Here is a 19,877-nt window from a genome sequence, read left to right on the forward strand (position 1 = left end):
GTTAACCAACCATATACCGAGAGCGCTCTCTGTTCAACCCAAAATTCCAGAACTTTCGAAACGGGGCCAAATGGTACAAAAATCTCCTTGGAAAGTTCGCGGAAAATCTGAAAATTGTTAAATTTCCGAAATGCGAACCATCCAACCGAAAAATCCAGAAATTGAGGATGAAAATCAAATGGAACAGAAATTCCTGGTAATAAATTTTCGGAAATTTGGGTATAACTCACGGGGTCGCCCCCTTTTTCGCCACTGGAAGTTTTCGGAAATAAAAAACCAGAAGTTTCGGTTGAATTGAAAGCGTCTAAAGATTTAACTTGCTATATATGAATACTAATTTGCCGGCGCACAAAGGGATGTTACATGAATATGACACAACGCCATATGGCATCGAGAAAATCATATGCTGTTCAAAACAGTGAGACATGACGTGGTAGAGACAATTGCGAGCAACACATGTCCTTGTGTGAAGAGTACATTGTTACTAATAACTTAACTGCTACGAGTAACTGCGTCTTGTCACTGCACCGTTGGTTGCACTTTGTAACTTTCCTTGCTTTTGTAGTTTATTCTTGTATTTTTTAATTTTAAACCCATTTCATTTAACGGGTTGACTTCCTTCTTGGTTATCAACTCGTATGATTGACATAAAATACACCGATCAGTACTTTTCAGATGGTGCGTCATAGAAAAGAATCAAGTTCATATTTATTAATTTAACAGACAGGCCAATGTTTGCGCCTCAAGCAACTCTTACGCTTCTTTCGTGCCCCCAAACTCCCCACGTGCACCAGAACTCGATGAAGTACATTACAGGGCCATTTCCTTGTTATGTCTTGCCTCCGTGTCAAAACGAACCTTCCTGCGAAACCAGTCATATGAAAAAGCGTTTGGACTACAGGTTGATTTTCATGCAAATCAAACTCATTTTCATATCCATGATATGACAGGTTTTGCAAGAAGACTCGTTTTGAAACAGAGGCGACAAAAGGTAACTCGGACATGGACTATTGCTTAGAAATGCTTGCAGCCTAAAAAGTATCTAGGGATAAAATGAAAGCATAGAAGGGGTCAGTGACGGGGATTTGGATAAAAATGGAATTTAAAATTTAGGTTTAATTTTCCAAGTGCGTACAGCAAATGAATGTTCTGTACCTTTCGTTCCCAGTCCTTTTGAGTAACTTGATGACAGACGGCACCAACTGGGGTAGGAACGAAATGCAGTGTGCCTTTAAACCGCTGACCGCTTCTGCTGCACAAAGCAAGGCACTGGAGGCAACCTACGAGTCAGGAACAAAATATTGACTTAACAACTGCATCATGCTGTATGGAAGATGGGTGCCTGAGATATCCAGGGGCCTCCACTGTGACCAGCCGGGCCCTAGACAGTATAACGCTCCCATGGCTGGCAATCCCCACAACCCAGCCATGAGCTCCCATGCAGTCTTCCAGGCACCTGTCACACTGAGTTAACGGTGGAGATGGAGAGGGGAGGGGCAGACAGATGTCGATGAATAGACCAAAACGACCGTTCCAGGGACCGCCACGCTGGAACACGCTAGTACAGTGGCGAAGAGCACTGAACATACAATACCATATGAATACCGCTGACCGAAAGTACTAGCTACTCTTTGTTCTTAACTTTGACAAATTGTATTTAACAGCATATAAATAACAGAGTGGCTGCGCGATATTGGTCCAGGTTAGCATTATCCTATCACAAGGTTTACCATGAAAAGGTTTACCATGAAAAGGTTTACCGGTGAGGACCTGGTGAAATGCCCAATTCTTGCTGCGATACGCGCCTGAAAAGAATCATGGCAGTTACAGTCAACGGTGCCAAGTCTAACACCCCATTCACACCAACTAAACTAGTTTAACTAAATCAGGTTTAGGATTCTACAGTTTGACGATTTCGCTTTGCAGTAATTTTGAGAAGACAAATTGCAAATCACCTTGCTACCATATTTCAATCAAACTACCATGATTTCCTGCAGGCATTCTCGTAGAGGAAATTGAGCATTGTTTACGATTCGGATCCTGCAACACTAACGTCACTACAGATTTTTTTGTCTACCGATACTATAAAACGCTTATGCAGACCACTAAAGGAAAACATAGATCTGAGCTCAAAGGAATTATGATACATCACCACGTTCTCCCAACTAGCCTGAGAAATTTATGCAAGACAGTAAAAGAGAGCCAACACTAATTCACCTGTGTATTAGCATCCTTGGAAGAGAACACCTCAATTGCTGCAGACATCACCTGAACATACAAATTAATTATTAACATTATTAGACGAGGTTGAGCAAAATATCGTTATTTCTCAGTGGCGAGCAGATCTATTATTTGTCGAACCCGAAGGCTGAGTCAAATACCTGATCTGCGAGACACCGACAGATCACGATATTTTGCGATAACCGAGTTAAATAATAATAATTTTATCATTCGATCACCAAGTTCGTTTTCATATTTAAATCACTCTCTGACAGTTAGCTCAAGGAAGCGGTCCACCATTTTTCACACAAGAGCTGGATAAAATTACGCATGAGCAGAATTGTATTTGCAGATGGTACTACGCGTAAGCAGACCATTATTTGTAGCCAGTTACTTGCAGATCATGCAGTGGGTTCTTGGTTAGTGAAAAGGAAGAAAAAATGCATCGAACGATAATAATTATTACTGAACATTATTGCGCCAAAGCATAACGACGTTTATACAGTACATAGAGAATTGGAGTGACAAAGACAGAAATACTAGGCCGCGAGAGAACTTCATCGAAAATTCACCAAGAGAGTTTGTTTCGTTAGGAGCCCGTTTGCTTTATCCTAAGGTGATTCAACTATTTTATGTCTCCTTCTATTGGTATATTTCCTGCTATAGGGTTTTGTTATTTATTCTGTATCTATTATTTTATTCTGTATGTTAACTACAGTCATTCCCTTTGTTCCAAATTGCGGTGAAAGCGTTTAGCCTAAGTTCATGAAAAAAAAAATCTTGGAACTTTGCTCTTTTTTGCAACGAGAGAAAACTCATTCGCGATATGAACAAAGCAGCGTTTGTGTCACTGTTTTAACTTGAATAACCTTCATTTGATCAGACAACAGGGTACAGACAGATTAATTGACAACAGATCTACGTACCTCTTTAAACTCGCCAGGATAATCCTTGCACAGCAATCGTGAAAGAAGCTTCAAACTGTACAGTGCTGTTTGTTTGTTTATAATGGACTCCTCACTCTCTCCAGTGCCCCTCGATATTACCAGTAGCTCGGTTACTAGGCTCAGTAGTGCCTTCACCTGTAGATACCAAATTTTACCAAGAATATTTAACGTTGTTTCTGTCAACAAAACAACATCTTGCTTAGAGACAGGTGGACATTAAAAAGAATTCAGAAAGAAGAAAACTTATCTCAGGACATTAACACTAGAGGCAGTTGACAAAGAAGCTTCCCCCACTGCCGGTTAATGTGTTTTTGTACGCCCCTAAACGTGTTATTAAACTTGTTTATGATGTTTGCTTTTTGCCAGTTTTGTTTTGCCCTGTACTTCAGACGCTAAATCTTGTTCCCTGTTCGGCCCATTTATGTGACAAGACTCAAAGAATAGTTACGTTGTTCTTTGTTAAATGCTTAACGTGTGTTAATCGAGTAACCGAGAGGCAGAGAACTTCTAGCTTCATAAGTGTTCTCCACACTTCCTGGCTGCATCCATAATTCGACGAACTGTGCTAACTCGTGGGCTTTTACCGTCAACACCGATTATCACAAATTACATTATCGAACATTCGGAATTCACCCGGCAGAAATGACTGCACTGCAAACTAACCTGTCAAAAGAACACTTATGGGTCAATAGACTTGATAAACTATAAGAAATACCTGGTCACTGGGATAATTGCCAGCACTGTTACTCAGTTTACTGTTCAGAAGTTCCATCGCTTTGCGTCTCACTGTACTGTTGTTGCTGTGAAGAAGCTTCTTGATGACATCAAAAAACACTGATGCAGGTAAAAGGAGATTGACCTTTGAAACAGAAGGCAATAAAATAACTGGTCAAATGTTACCTCATAGGTGATTTACGATTGAACTTAGACTGAAACAGGAGGTTTGGTATAGCTGATTTTTGCAAAAAAATTTCGGACGTTTGATTTTCGGGCAAATTTCAGACAACAATTTCGGACACTTTGCTGAAAAAAAAATTGAAGCCTACAAAACACGAATTACACTGAAACAGCATCTGTGAAAATGATAGTTTTTCTGCAGCCTCAATGTTTTAAGAATACACCGACGAGACAATAACAAATTCTATCACGGCGTCATGTTTGTCAAGCAGTGTTCGCTCCATAAAGCCCGGCATAAATGAAACTAAGAGCTTTGGAGCTACTTCAAGGGTTATACTATACTGTAAATATTTCAGACGGCTTTATTTTCGCACACTTTTTTGTCCGAAAATAAAATTGTCCGAGACATTTTGCAAGTAATGTACACACAATTTGTGCAAAACGATAGTTCGATTAGACACAACTCAAACGGATCGAATATTTAGCAATCAAAGTTGATAAAACAGCTAGATTTGATTGGATTGTGATCAGTAATCACGCACAAATTCTGAATTAAGTTCAATTCTGTTTATGTGAATGTTTAACGATGTTTAACTTGGCCAGTGAACAACCTCACGGTTTGAGCATCTACAAAAGTTCATAGCAATTTTTTTTTAAGTTCGTCGTTTGTAAGCCGTGGTAATCTTCTCCATCCTTACTCATCCTTGTTCCTATATGGTTTATTATTACCTCTTTGGTGTTTTTCTATCCTAGTAAACAATTATTTTCAGGTTTCCTCCAATTTAAAGACAATTTTGTACGTGGCTAATATAACTCAAAATGCCGTAAATGAGCTTTCTTGAGGCAAGAACGTACTAGGCAACCGTGACACTAAACGATCTTGTATCCATAACAATGACAGGCAAGTGATGGGCAAAATTTAGAAAGGGCCACGGTTCTATAGCCCATTCGGCTTCGCCTCATGGGCAATTGACCCGTAGCCCGCAAGGGCTACGGGTCTAATTGTTAATTAGTGTGCAGAGGTTGGTGTGGTCGACAAAATTCAGTTGCAACGTTTCCTTGTTTCTCCGAAGTTTTGAAAGAACATTTAGAAATGGACAGTCAAATTCCTAAGAAAACTAAAAGGACGGCATTTACGATTTCTTGAATTAGAAAAGTTCGAAATTTTTGAAAGAAACTGATAAGCGCGCGTACACAACTGCAAATGTCAAATTGACAATTCAGTCCGAGAGAATTCTCTAAAGCGTGAAGCTTAAGACTAAGACCAGAAATAATTGGAATCGTTATTTGAAGGAAAGTCCACTTAGAATTCTACAAAAACAATTAGATTATTCGCCCTCGATTTCTATGAGGTGATAGTTGATAAGGCCGACGGCCGAATCAACTATCACCTCATAGAAATCGAGAGCGAATAATCTCATTGTTAATTATTGCAGACTAAAAGCTATAGACTTGTCCCCAAAGGTGAGGCCACATCTCAAGGTCACAGGAAACTAAAAGAGTCACAAAGGAGCCTTCTTTGAATGGGAAGGTGGGTGCAACATTTACCACAAACACCTAGTAGACACTTTGCGTGATTTTTGATACCTTGTCAATAATTTCATAGGTCTTATGCAGCAAAGCTTTCCAAAATTTCCCAGTAGCATCCTGCGATGCTTGCTCGCCATGTTGTGCCGATTTCGTCATAAAGTTCAAGGTATCCTCTAGAAGCCTGAGGAGAAATACATAAAACACTTGAAGAGTTGAATGTTGCTGAAAAATGCTTTTACAACATGTAAGAAACAAATGCGAAAATCTCATTCCAACAGGTTTGCAAAAGGTCACATAGCAGTTAACTCATATGCTTTGCTGTGGTCCAACATAAAATAATGGACAAAAGTCTTCGGACAAATTTCCTTTTTTATCGCTTTTACACACACGCCAGACGCGAATACAACTTCAGCTGCTCAACCCCAACCAACTTCAGCTGCTCTCCCCTCAACCCAGACACAATGTTGAAAATTAGTACCTTCTCCTGCGTCTCAACATTATATAAGGTGGGTAGGTGGGGAACAGCATTGCGTTTAAAAATAATTAGCAATACTTGTCTCAAACTTCAGTTCAAACTTCAGTTTTAAAACACTGTTCATTCGTTAAATTACTGTACATCAGTGTCTCAACGACTTTTGTCGACGATTGTAGGTCAAGCTACTTCTAATGATTCTATCACAATAGATTCGCCTCCTAGAAGAATTTACCCCAAGAAAACAACAACAACAACGACAAGCAAAAGAGATTACCTGAGGAAGAGAGAATTTAACATTTCTCCTTCAACGTGGACCTGTAGTACAAGATCGAACAGCGAGGGTCAATCATTAAAATACAATCAAGCACTTAGCAGAAAATATTTAAGAAAGAATAAAAAGTCAGAAACCGTGCCCCGCGATTGCCAATCCATGTGTTTTCGACAATTTATAACACAATTATTATCTTTAACACACTGCTCAATTTTCAGACTGCATTAAATTTTGTATGGATTTCCTTTAAAAATTTTTGAATTCTTAAAAGCTTAAAAGCTTTTGTTCACAACCTAATGTGTCTCCGATGTTTTATTTATAACACATAACTTATTACTGACCTTACTGACAAACTCCTCGCTGTCAAGAAGTGAAGGAATGAGGCTAAGGGAAGTGTATTTAAACTGCCTGAGGTGTTTAGCTGAGTGGGTGTCCACGTCAAACAGAGGTGTCACAGCCAGAAAACTGCTGGCACCCTTTCTAGACATTCTGAGCTTGCGACGAACTGTAAAGAGTCAGTCGAGTCATAAGAATAAAGGTCTTAGACATGATAAACAAATAACTTATTGAAAACAGCTTTAATCAGTAACAAATTACATAAATCAACTTTTATCACCTAATACTCCAAGACAGCATCTCTACAGGGTGTGCCTTACAGAAAAGGAATTTCTGATTTTCAGTGGCATCCAGCATCAGAAAGGTACTCAATTCATGTGACTTTTTTTTCTCAGGAGGAAATTTCCTTCAAACACGGGGAATACACATTTCATCACACACTGGATGTTACAGATTACATACGGTTTCCACAGTTTGAACCAGTGGCAAGTAAAATAAAGTACATTAACCACCTTTGTACCTTCTGGTTTTTCAAGTGGTAGCTGATCAATGTACTGCAACAGTTTTAACATAGCCTCCACCTATAAACAACACAAACAACTGTTTACAACACATGGTTACAAGCAGGATTGTCAGAAGTAGTAGTTTCTGCCGTCGAAAATCATGATATACTTAAAATACCAAACCTGATTGGCTATTCCTCTAATTCGTCAGAAAAGATGGCAACTTAGTCTGCAATGCAGGCGTATTTTAGCGAACGAGCGCATTTTGATCAAGCAAGCGCCATCTTGGATTCAAAATCGGAAAAGGCTTGGGGAGATACAAAGAGGCGTGGCAGCCAATCTACTCGATCGCGAGCTAATACTGATAACAGGCTAACTGCAACTCAGTCAGCTCCTCCAACAAATGTTGTTTTACAAATGTTTCAGTTAAACGCAACTTCCTGAAAATCGCAAATATTAGTACCCAGCAGCAAAAATTAACTCCCGCAAAAATTTGGTGCCACACGGTAACCTACAAACCTAATTGCTTAGACCACTGTAGTTCGTGTTTCTTAGTACAGTGGAACCCTGTTAATCCGGTCACCAACGGGCCACAAAAGTCTGGCCGTATTAACGGGGTGGCCGTATTAAAGGAGTTCTTTAAATAAGAAAATGACTGATTGAGCTTTTGTTCGGGCCAGAATAAAGTGGCCGTAAAACGGGGTGGTCGTAAGGCGGGGTTCCACTGTATAAAATTACCTTTTGCGCTTTCTCACTCAATGCCAACATTTTCTTTCCTTCAAATACGTTACCTGAACGTTTGCATCGAAGCTGTTGCAAAGCCTTAAACAAAAGTCTGCTCCAAGCGGGTTTTTAACAACTGCAGTCTACAACACAAGAAAGCAGATGTCAGTTAAATGATTGAAGTTTGCTCACTTAACCCAAGTTGAATCAGAAGGGTGTTCACTTCTTCACTTCCAGGAGCCACTAGTGAAGTGCTGACTGGAAACCTTTTTTTTCTAAGAGCCACTAGCGAAGTTTTAAGTGAGGGAAAACGGGGGGGAGGAGGTAAACACTGCTAATGGTGCACGTATATACCTTCACTGCACTTCCTTCAGCCAACTAAATTTCTAGTAAATAAAACTTGACAGTGAAATAGCTAATTGAAAGGCATAAAACATGAATTCTTATTGGACAAAATAGAAATAAACAACAAAATAATAAACATATAAATTACAGTATTTAGAGCCAGCCTTAGCTGGTTTTCAGGCGGGTCATCTATCGAATCGGAATTTTAAGGGCTGGTTTTTTGTGGAGGAAGGAAAACCAGGGAACCTGGAGAAAATCCCTCGGAGCAAGGCGAGAACCAACAACAAACTCAACCCACATATGACACCAGGCCGGAATAGAATCTGCGCCACATGGTGGAAGGTGAGCACTCTTGCGACCGCGCCATCCCTGCTCCCCAGAGTTTCATAGTTTCAAGCGAAACCTCCTCGATATGCCCCGGAAAGAGGGTAAAAAAATCGTTTGCATTACATTTGCACAATACTGTGCTCATATTAAAACTAACCTGGTTTTCATCAGGAGTAGCTTGACTATGAACAACGTGTTTCTCCAGTAAGAGAATGACAGCCGTGTGAAGGAACTGGGTTGAGCCAACAGTGCAGATGAGATGTGTGAACAGTGGCAGCTGGCGGTGCTCAGGAATGTGAGGTGACGCGTCTACAAACACTCTTATTAACATGGCCACAATGTCATTGAGTGATATAGAGTCCTTTTTAGTCAGCTGTGGTAACTGTTCTCTCTCACCTGCCTAGAATGTAACATTCATTTCAGACTCCAAGCAGGATGTTTACACATGCTAAACTGTAGACTAAATGCTGCCTACTTCAAGGAGCTCAGTCATGGCACTTTGAGTTATTTTGCCGTGTACAAAATTGAGGAAAAATAAGGAAACCTGAAAATACACGAAGTAGTTTACTAAGCTAGAAACACACCAATAAAGGAACAAGGATGGTTAAGGATGGAGAAGATTAACATAGATTACAAACGACGAAGTTGAAAAATTTAGGCTGAACTATTCAAGTTGCAGAAACCGTGACATAGCTACTTTAAGGATCCCATTTTCATTTTTTTCCACTAGTTTGTGTAATTCTGGAGTTAAGATGGCTTGCTATAGTTTAGACGGAGCTGGAGAAATGAGCCTAACTTTTTACTCTTGTAAAATGTTCCGAGATGATTTTCCTTTCTCTAATAATTATTACTGTTTGCTACAGTCCAAAAAAAAAATGTTTGTGAAACTTGACCAATCCAGAACCATAGCACACGCAATTCGATCCTGCATAAGGTCTTGGAACAACTATCGTAAGCCAGCTTAAATACGAGAAGGGAGCTATTGAGCTTTACCAATCTCGTTGATTGTGGCAACACCTAAATAGATGAGCTTTTTATCATCGTGTTGAGGCACTGCTAATAGAGTTACTTTTACAAACTTCTCCTGTGTCTGTTCTCCACCTATCATATCATGTGTAAGAACAGAAAGTACACAATATGCACATACTTGAATCAAGGCTGGAATAACTGTGTCCAATGTTTTAGTAATGACTTCAAAACTGTAACTGTCATCTTGACGCACAACACTGGCTCCCATGAACGTGAATATTGACATCACGTTATGTAACACCTTTTCCTGGAATAGAGGAAAGAAACAAGTAAAGCTCCAAAGGAAATCACAACTATCTAACAAACAGCTGCAACAGGATGGAACACATCTTAGCATGGTTGCAGTATATTGTCAGAATATTAAACACTAAAGATAACAACACTTCTAAGTAAAAACAAGCTCTGTAGTTGGTGGCTTACATTGTATAATGAAAAAATTCTGTAATTCTTTAAAAAATGGGACAGCCATTACCGGAGGAAGCATGGCCTTGTGGTTAGGATGCCGGACTTGAAATCCGGATTTCGCAGGTTCAAGTCCCGCTCTGACCACTTAGTTAAAGTTGTTTCTCAGTAGAACCAAGTTCAACCCCTCGGTCATGCTTGTAAATAGCCAACTGGTCTGCCTCCTGCCTGTTGGGATTTTTAAGCCTGTTATGTTTATTTGAAATATTCGATTCTTTCAATTTAAGCGCAGCGCATTGACTACTATGAGCATTCAACATTTCAACATTATCAGTTCAGATTTGGTACGCTATTTGAGATTAGGAGTGACGTTACTGTATGTACATGTATGACGTGTGCAGCTTACAACTTACTGGGAAGAGTTTAGCTGCTGTGGCAAGAAGCAGCAGGGCCTGGTTGTGTGTCTGTGGGCTTTCTGATGACCTTATACACTGAACTACCAACTCCACATCAAACTGGTCCTCGGCAATAAGATCTACAATGAAAGAAACAAAAAGGTGTAAAATGTGTCATCACGAATCCTTCTAGATTGAAGTGTACAGTACGTGCTTTGTAGCATTGTAGAATGGAGTGTTGAAGATGAAAATCAAATTTTCCTATGTAACATTTTGAGGGCCCAAAAAGTTATCGTGAACAGCTATTAAATTTTCCCACTTGTATGGAGCAGTTTTTAATTAAGTGCCATAAAAAAGGGTGATGTAACAGCTCTCGTAAGGTGTCACATGAATGGCTTGCTACCCTTTGAGAGAACAACAGAACAAACAACAGAAACAATACCCCAAGCCCTAAAACAATAACAGCTGCTAACATTGAAGAGAATTACAAGCTTGTGAGAACTGCTACACTTCTGTAAAAAAACCTTAAGTAATCACTCTAGCCAATCACAAAGGACACAGACAATCCAATGAACCAATTAAATCTCATTAATACAGTTACTGATTGATTGCAACAACATGTAGCTGATGCAAAGTGCGGGAAAGCGTGTGCAAATGAGCTAGGATTGATTTTGGTTTTACTTCTGATTGGGTAAAAAAGTGGCGCGAGTATTTGTAAGCCAATAGTGTAGCGTAAAGATGCAAAACAAATTACTTTTTGACACTCAAGTGAAAACCGTGCCTACTGTTAAACCATTTATATTTGTTAGCCAAACAGAAAACTAGTATGTGAATTCTCCTGTTTGGTTATTGAAGCCATTTCATCACTTATATTTCTCAAGAAAATCAGTCTGCAATCATTTTCTAAAAGTCAACACCCTTTTCTAGTTCTGTGAGGCTGATTTAGACAGTTTAGACAGTGCCACATCTGACCAACTGAATGACCAAGTCAATGACAGCTTGCAAATCAATGGCAAATTGTTCCATGTAAATCAAACTTTCCAAATGCTTGCAATTGTCTTATGATGACATGAACAACCTCACAGGATTTTCAAATTTGTTTTAAAATCCTGCAACAATAAGTGTAGCATGAGGCAATGTTGTTTTATGATGAAAGGAGCCCCTAAAGTAATGTTGGTGTGAAGCACACAGTACAGAAAATCACGTGCAAGAGTTGTGCCTTCTTAGATGGGCCCTTGCACTGTGGAAGACTTAAATCACCCTTCAAATACCACCTTGGTTGGCGACTATTGCAATCCCGCAATCCCGACTTATAAATATCTATACATTGTGGGGTCCTGCACGCATTATATTTTTACTTTATGGTATTGAAACCAACCTGAAGGAGAAAGGCTGTTGTTTGGAGAAAGTCTGTGACAAATACTGTTGATGAGAGTAAAAACAAGCTGCATGATATACTCAGATGCTGTCTGGCTGTGATCCAGTTCCACACACCTGATAGAAAAGAAAACCATGTCCATCACACTTCTGAGGTAAACTACATAATTTATTTAGTCCCTCTCTTTAAGAGAGTCAGGCTCTAATTAGCCTCCTTGTAGATGCTCTTTAGGCTCATCACGCTATCTTTAGAACTCTGGAGGAAGATTGCGTGACAAGCCCAAGAGGCTTTACATGTGGGCACTACTTACATGTAGGACATATTTGACATTGAGCGCACATTGCATTTTTACCAGAATAGTCCATCTAGATGACTCACTATCATCCTATGGCACCATCCTGCGACTTGTAAGTACTAAAAATATCTTATTTTAAACCAAGCGCAAGGGCCGTCCTGCGAGAATGTGGGCCCAAGGTCTTGACAGTAGGGACCGAGTGTAGTGAAGTCCGCACAAAAATGGAAATGTTTAGGAAAAAATTCCACAATCACAGACTGGAAAAAAGTGCGCAATTCTGATGGGAGTCGCCACTAAGCGTATACTCACATCTAATGTTAAACAAACCAGAGGGAAAAGAGAGTTGGGAAAGAAAAATGTTAAGAAAGAAATCTTTCTGTATGTTTAAGGCAAGTTCTTTCAGAGACGTACATGTAAGCCATAAAACAACCCAAAAGTCTTAAAGAGCAATCATGCAGGATCATTAGCGGCAGTGCCGGGTCCGATACTGAGAGAACATTGGACCGTCAATGGAGCAATCTGATTGGTTGATTTTAGTTATTGGCTGTCTGAACTAATTAAGTAGTGTAATAAAAACATGTGTACACATGCATGCATAGGTAAATTAACTTTTCTAATGTACCTTGCAAGGGTAGCAAACAGAGTTGGCAGTAGTCTGTGAGGTTCATCGATGTTGATCTTATGTTGCAAAAGCTCAAGAATGACCGTCACTCTGTGCAAGTGATGTGTTTCTTCATTATCAAGGTCATCTTCGTGAACTTGCCGCGCCCTTCCAAAAAACAAGAATTACATTGTACAGAAGTTAAAATTGCCAGAGGTCAAGTTAAACGTAGAGTCACTACAGAAACAATGGGAGATAAAGTGACAATATAAACATGTCACACACTGTTAAGACAAGGATCTATCTAATTTTGACTATTTGACATTGGTTGTTTACCTGATGAATGTGCATGCATACAACTACATTGCTTGTTTATTGAACAGTAATCAGAGTAGTCAACTACACGTAACGGTAGTTAAAGGGGAAAGGTCATGCAATTTCAGAGCTGATGAGCTGACCACAGAATTATAGACGGAACATTACAATACCGACTTAAAACTGTAAAAAACTGAAAACAAACACAGAAAAGCCAGAATGGATTGCATTTGAGCAAACTTCAAAAAAGTCAGGTCGCTGTTTTTTAAGCTGATCTCAATTAGTATGAAAGTGCCATTTATAATGCTCATATAACATCTTCATTTGTTTATATGGCCATGATTACCCATAAAAGACTTTAAGTTGCTCTGTCTATTGGAAGTTAAGAGCTCCTTAATAAACAAAACAAACAGGATGTAATCTCAGGGCCACAAACCTCTTTACTTTCTTCTTCTTTGGTACATTATCTTTCCTTGCAATTAATTTAAAGATCTCCTCAGCTATCAAGTCTGCTGTTAAACTAAGCTGCAAGGATAAAGAAAATAAGGTTACAATTTCTTAGCATACAACAATGTTCATTGGCAAGATACAACTACATGTCATATACATGGTTATTATTATAGACACAAGAGTTTTATTGGAAAATATGCCCCCTATAAAATTCTTACGAAACTACATGCGGGAACTGAGTGGTGTGTTTTTTCATGATTATCCTTACTAGTGAGGCTATTGATATAATGTTGTTTCCTGCTTTTTCATGCCTGAAGTTATGAATTTTATTTTCTTGTGTTAAAAACAATATTTTACTCACTAGCATTGTTTTACCACTTGAAAATAAAATATAATCTTTTGCTCTACCATAATCCTCTATGTCCTAACTACAGTCACTAGAAATTCTGCTCTCTTCATTGCGATTGTTATGGGGTAAGACATGCATAGAAATTGTGAATTGTTCACGAAAGGCATTTCATCAAAACAAAATGCAGACTTATCCCAAGCACATGTAAGTACAAGAAAGTCTTGCAGTGTATGAGAAACTACAGCATGTGTACAGATAAATGGTGAGTGCATAACACGCACTAAACCTTTTAATATAAGCCAGCGTACAGTCACGCAAAAATTAATAATTATTAACAAATTCAAGTCTTCTAACCTCCAGTAATGAATTCTTGACTGCATTTCCTATGATAACATCTTTTGTTTCTAGCAGAGTGTCAACAAGAATCTTAAACAGATGCTGTTTCACCTCCTCTGTTGGGATTGCTTGGAAGAATCTGTTCGAAATCTGAGAAATCACAAACATGATCGTGGAACATGTAATCAGTGAGAGCGAACAGCTTACGCTTTGGATGAAGTTAAATGCAATTTAATGGAGTTAACAACAAAGGGCATCTGCGTTCCTATAGTTATCAGTGGTGTTTCTGATAATTATGTACATGCACCAGGATTCCACGTGCTCCTGGACTGAGACGTGTTGGCAGCCTTCACAGCGATAGCATTTAAAGTGAACGTTGTTTTGCATGGTAGCACGTCTTCAAGTATTCCCCCTCCCTTCCCTCCCTCTTTCCACTGTTAATTCAGTGTGATGGGTGCCTGTCTCCCATTCTGCCTCGGGGCTCATGGCTCGGTTTCCAGGATTTGCCAGCCATAGGAGCGGTCTCCATCCAGGAGCTGGCTACCAATAGTGGAAGCTCCTGGATGTCTCAAGCACCCAACCTCCATTTAGCGATGCAGTTGCAATTTCTGACCATTGAGTTGCTTAAGATTACAACTATTCAAGGTTTCCCCTCATATGGTCTAGAAATGTATTCTTTTAATATGCATGGTTCTCATCAATTTAGGGCGAAGAGGGCTAGTTCCATGAAGCAGACTGCTGACACTTATTCACCTGCCAAAGGCACAAACCTCTAAGGAGGACTGGAGTATTCTTCCCTCGAAAAGTTTTGAAATTGAGAGGCCCTGAAAAGCTATTTAATACATTATCTTGGAGATATTTCCTAAAAAGAAATCAATTTTGGAAAAGGTCAAAACGTCAAGAATATTAAGGGTTTACAAAGACTTTTTCGATTTTTCCCCTACAGCACTTGCATAATTGAAAGTGTACACCACACCTGACCATATGCCTCCTCTCTAGCTACAGCCTTGACTGTCCTGAGACAAGGACAGTCAAAGTTCAATCACATTTCAAAAAGTCTGTGTTTTCCCTAAATTACCTCTTTTCAACCTACATATGACTATTATTTCACGAAAAGTAGGCAGCTCAGAAATCAAAGTAGTCAGTTTTTCAGCAGACGGCTGGCACTTAAAAAGAACCCTGCTTACGTTCTCCTCACCTGACCAAGTGCAGTCATTATCGGTGCTGGGTGTCCAGGACAGACAGCTGTTCTCAGCGACAACACTCTCAATAGCAATTTCCAACATAAAGAACCCACTTGTAGAAGAGCAACAGTAGCTGGGCTGTACTTTTGCACTATCAGTTGCAGCAGGATACCCTCATCTTCACCTAAGTTGGCTGCACTATCCTCGCACTTGTCTAAAAGTTGTTCAAGCACCGGTAAAATGGTCTGTAGCATATCCTGCATAAAAGGAAGAGCCATTCTAAGTTGATAAGATCTATGATCTATCCTGCGACAAGCAACATGGGATAAACCAAAAAGTGATCAAAGCAGGAATTTTTCAAACTCAAGCTACAAGTTTAAGGTTATTGTACACCTTTAGGGGTGTCTGGTGTTCAAGCGATATAGCGCGTCTGGTTTAAACCATAGATATCAAACCCCTTGTTGTTCATATCTCAAACTATCTACATGTACTATCATAATCTGAGGGCAAACAAAGAAATTAATCCCTTTGACTTGTAGATTTCAAAATGTGATTCACATGCTCGCATTTAGACGTCATGAAAAATTGGAGAATACAATTGCAATATTACAATATTGCAAAATTCTTGGTATAGTCTGATGGCCAGCTTTATAAGCTAATTTCAAAGAGGGGTTTAGGTATCTACAGTTCAAACCAGAAGCACTACATCACTTGAATCTGAGGCACCGCTAAAGGTCTAGAAGTAATGTTAATAATACTGAACAGCACTTATTTCAAGACTATTAACAAATACAATCATACACGTACACACATGTACAGTGTAATGCCATTTTACATTGCTCGCATTTGTAGTCAAGAAGAGGTTATTTATTATGATTATAATTTATTATACATCACGTAAATCTTATAATCATAGTCCTCTTGAGCTCTCCCAACTCCCTACATGCATCCCTATGAACTATTTTTTATTAACACTGCTAGCATGTAATTATGCACAATTCATACCTGTGTAACAACATTCCTCAGAGATGACAGTATAATTCTTCTGACAAAGGATGGTGTTTCACTGGATACTACATACTGTAAAAGGAAGTTCAATGTGTTCTTGACAATCTTCACGTTTGGAGATGGCTTGGAATGAGGCTTGCCATATGACACAAGAGGTGCAAAAAACTCACCAAAAACTCTGTTACACATCAGGACCCAAAAGAAGAAAAATAGATTTAAGTTAAAATTAATAATCTGAAATGTTATGAAAAGTTATCTATACATTAAGCATTTCTGCCGTTTTTTGACACTCTAATGACAATCTTTTAACAGGGCTGTCAATAAGGGCCATAACCCATAACACCTGCAACGGCTGAGTATGTTTGATGGGCCCTTGATGTTAAGGGTGAACTTGCCTATAGCTGGTACAATAATTTGTGCAAAAGGTAACAAATTTGTTACAGCTGTGAAGATCAAGGCTACAGTTGACTCAAGACTTACTGACAGCCAAATTTTATCAGGGCTATTGGCAAATACACTGTAGAGCAGTTTTCAATCACGTACAATGTCTTAAAACCAAAACCAAAGTAATTACTCTCTAGGCCAATCACAAATGACACAGACAATGCAGTGAACCAATCAAAACCCAAAGTAATCACATGTAGCTGACACATTAGCACAGGGAAACAAGTGCGAGTGAGTCTCCACTGGTTTTGGTTTTACTTCTGATTGGATGGAAAAGTGGAGCAAGTTTGATGCAGAGTGCAATGCTCTGACCATAAACTAGTACATTCCTACAGACCTGTGTAACTGCTCAGGGTCAGCTGACAGCTCCTCGGCATTGTCAATTAACACATCAAGTACTGCAGTTACAGGACAAGCTTGGACAGATAACAGTTGAGACTTGAGAATCTTAAGAAAAGCAATGGCTGACTTCCTTACTGCAGAGATAGGACTACACAATGGCACCAAGAGGGAAGGAACAACTGCAAAGAAAAGACCATGTTAATTCACATAGAACAAAATAGATGCTATCCAGTCAATCACACTAATCTATACTTGGTAATGCATGATTGTAAAAAGGGTAAATAGTACATGTAATAAAAAGAAAACAATAAAACACGATGTTAGACCTAAACGAAAACCAACACTGTTTAAACAATTTAATTATCTATGCATTTTGACCATGACAGAGATAATATTGTTATTTTGAGCTGAAAAAAATTGAAACAGTGTACAATTACATATAGGTAATTGTGCAGTCAACATTTCTAGCTTATTTTTGAAAAATACAAATTATAATATAATTAAAATTATATACAACATAATAGTGCAGTAAATGCAACACAGCTGCCTCAAATTCTTAGTGTAACCTTCATGAGATAAAATTTCTGTCATCATAGCTTGTACAATGTGCCTTCTGCAATGAAAAGCAGAAGATACAAGCTACTGGCAAGATTGTATTTCACAAAAGTTACACTATAGTTACACAATATTCATTGTTAGTATATACCACACAAGTGAATAGTACTTGTAGCGCACGCTGATTGGCTAGCTTGGAGGTGATTAGCCAAGTACTATTCACCTTCGAGCATTGCACGGCACGCAAATTTTTTTGTCTGACCATTTGTCGGTATGTTGTCACAAATAAAGTTACTCTTTGGTCTGCTAGTTATTCAGCTTGTGTGGTGTATACTAAAACAATTATTCACCTCAGTGTTGGTGAAAGTGGTTGATATTTACCTCGCTGCTTCGCGGCTCAGTAAATATCCACCACTGTTCACCTCCACTTCAGTGAATTGTTAATTATTCATTGTTATACTGTAAAAAGCATTAGCAACCTGTACATGTTGACTTGGACATTTCCTTCACTGGTTTTCCAGACATGGATGCAACGCAGGCATTTGCAATATGGAGACACTGAACCTGGAGAAGACCAGACACCCCATCTCCTCCCCTGAGGGGATTTTTGCACCAAAGATGTCCCAGAAACTTCAACAACACCAGTTTGTCTGCCAGATGACACTAGAGAACATTCAGGGAAAATAACAAAGTTTTAATTGAAAAGACATCAGTGATCATCACAGTCGAGATTATCATTGTTGTCTTTACATCATTATTCTTTCTCTGCATTTCAAATTTAAGATCACATATTCATTTGATATTATTGTTCAGTAGTAACTTTTGTCTTAAATTTACGTATGGTTTTCATGTACATGTATAATCTGTGCAGAAAGAGTACTGTTGGCTAAGATATAGTACTGACAATGAAATACAACTGTGAATAGTATCTAGAGCAGAGCAGAGCAAAGCAGGATAGGGTAGGGCCAAATCAAGTGAGGTGGGCTGGGTGGGGACTGAATAGGGTTAAGCTGAGTTTAGAATATTATTACATTTATTACCCAGGCAGTGAGGCCTGGGTTTAAATTTCAGCTTTCTTTTTTTCCGCATTCAGTCACAAATCGCCGTCTGGTCTCTAAAGCACATGCGCCACCTGTGCATGCGTACAGCACATGGAATTTACAGAGGTTGTCATCGGAAAAAGTTAGCACGGATTCCATGATTTCTAGGGCGATGAAATCACATACAAACGAACACACCGTTCAAGGTAGACCAACACTAAAGGACGTTAAACGTTTTCGGAACGGGTTGCTGCAAGCCTTTCGAGAGATCAATTTACAAGCGAACATTTTGAGTGAATCATGAATCATGTTATACCAAAGGAGTCATCAACCAGGGCTATCAACTCTTCAACTTGATAAACAGCATCTTCAGAAGTTTCTTCACATTTTTAGACGTGATCGTGAACCAAGCAGAATCCCAGCACGAGCTCAAGAACTTCTGAGCAACAAGAGCAGAAAGCTTAGAGAATTTGTTTACAAATTCATCTGTTCGAGTACACCTAAGTAAAATGCTCTGAGAAAGTTCGTAAAGTATAATAAAGATAAAATCTCGAACTAAACGATATTCTCTCGTTATTTGCTTGTAACAGAGTTATGTGTCTTAACAAGAGTGAAACTCATGTAGCAAATTATTGTACATTTAAGCTGAAAGAAACTAATGTATGTCAGTGACCCCAGCAAAACAATTCTTGGTTTGCACTGTCACACAATGCTGACGCAATAAAAAATTTATTCGAAAACCATTCAGTGGATAAAATCAAGAAATTGTGATGTTATAGGAGATTAATAAAGATGACACTCCTCGAATTTTTAGGTCTGTGCGTTTTCCCAAGCTCAGATATTCATTGAAATATTTTGCACAAATTTACAGAGACCAGTAGGGAACCGCCATGTTGGTGTACCTCTACGGTACGCCTACATTGCGGCCGGAAAATATTGTAAACATCTGGAACTTACTTCGGCTATCTAGGCGACTGATTATCTGTACTGAACAAACAAGCATTTACAGAAGCACTTTTCCTAATACTTTAACTTCTAAATGGGCTAAAAATCATGAGACAAGTATATGATTTCGACAACCGTGTTCGTAGGTCTATGTCACGCATCGCCATAACAATGAAATTCAAAATGACTCGCTTACTTGAGAAATGCAAATAACAATGACAAAGGCTAAGGAAAA

General features: G+C 39.0%; 1 protein-coding gene across 1 annotated transcript in view; it reads right to left on the minus strand.

The window, feature by feature from the left end:
- LOC110051427 (HEAT repeat-containing protein 1-like) overlaps window positions 1-19,877 on the minus strand; it is a 50,972-nt gene that overhangs the window by 8,773 nt on the left and 22,322 nt on the right. The window contains exons 15-34 of the mRNA XM_089286539.1: window positions 18,137-18,320; window positions 17,098-17,281; window positions 16,314-16,494; window positions 15,323-15,565; window positions 14,143-14,274; window positions 13,426-13,514; window positions 12,696-12,842; window positions 11,779-11,894; window positions 10,419-10,540; window positions 9,722-9,850; window positions 8,732-8,974; window positions 7,971-8,045; window positions 7,197-7,257; window positions 6,682-6,845; window positions 6,344-6,384; window positions 5,652-5,775; window positions 3,883-4,026; window positions 3,147-3,302; window positions 2,218-2,268; window positions 1,156-1,280 (exon numbers count right to left, since the gene is read on the minus strand). Coding sequence (XP_089142665.1) covers window positions 1,156-1,280; window positions 2,218-2,268; window positions 3,147-3,302; window positions 3,883-4,026; window positions 5,652-5,775; window positions 6,344-6,384; window positions 6,682-6,845; window positions 7,197-7,257; window positions 7,971-8,045; window positions 8,732-8,974; window positions 9,722-9,850; window positions 10,419-10,540; window positions 11,779-11,894; window positions 12,696-12,842; window positions 13,426-13,514; window positions 14,143-14,274; window positions 15,323-15,565; window positions 16,314-16,494; window positions 17,098-17,281; window positions 18,137-18,320 — 2,711 coding nt within the window. The remainder of the gene's footprint in view (window positions 1-1,155; window positions 1,281-2,217; window positions 2,269-3,146; window positions 3,303-3,882; window positions 4,027-5,651; window positions 5,776-6,343; window positions 6,385-6,681; window positions 6,846-7,196; window positions 7,258-7,970; window positions 8,046-8,731; window positions 8,975-9,721; window positions 9,851-10,418; window positions 10,541-11,778; window positions 11,895-12,695; window positions 12,843-13,425; window positions 13,515-14,142; window positions 14,275-15,322; window positions 15,566-16,313; window positions 16,495-17,097; window positions 17,282-18,136; window positions 18,321-19,877) is intronic.

This window comes from Orbicella faveolata, unplaced genomic scaffold, assembly GCF_042242905.1.
Source record: "Orbicella faveolata isolate gen_17 unplaced genomic scaffold, um_ofav_v1 contig_14, whole genome shotgun sequence".
Taxonomy (NCBI): domain Eukaryota; kingdom Metazoa; phylum Cnidaria; class Anthozoa; order Scleractinia; family Merulinidae; genus Orbicella; species Orbicella faveolata.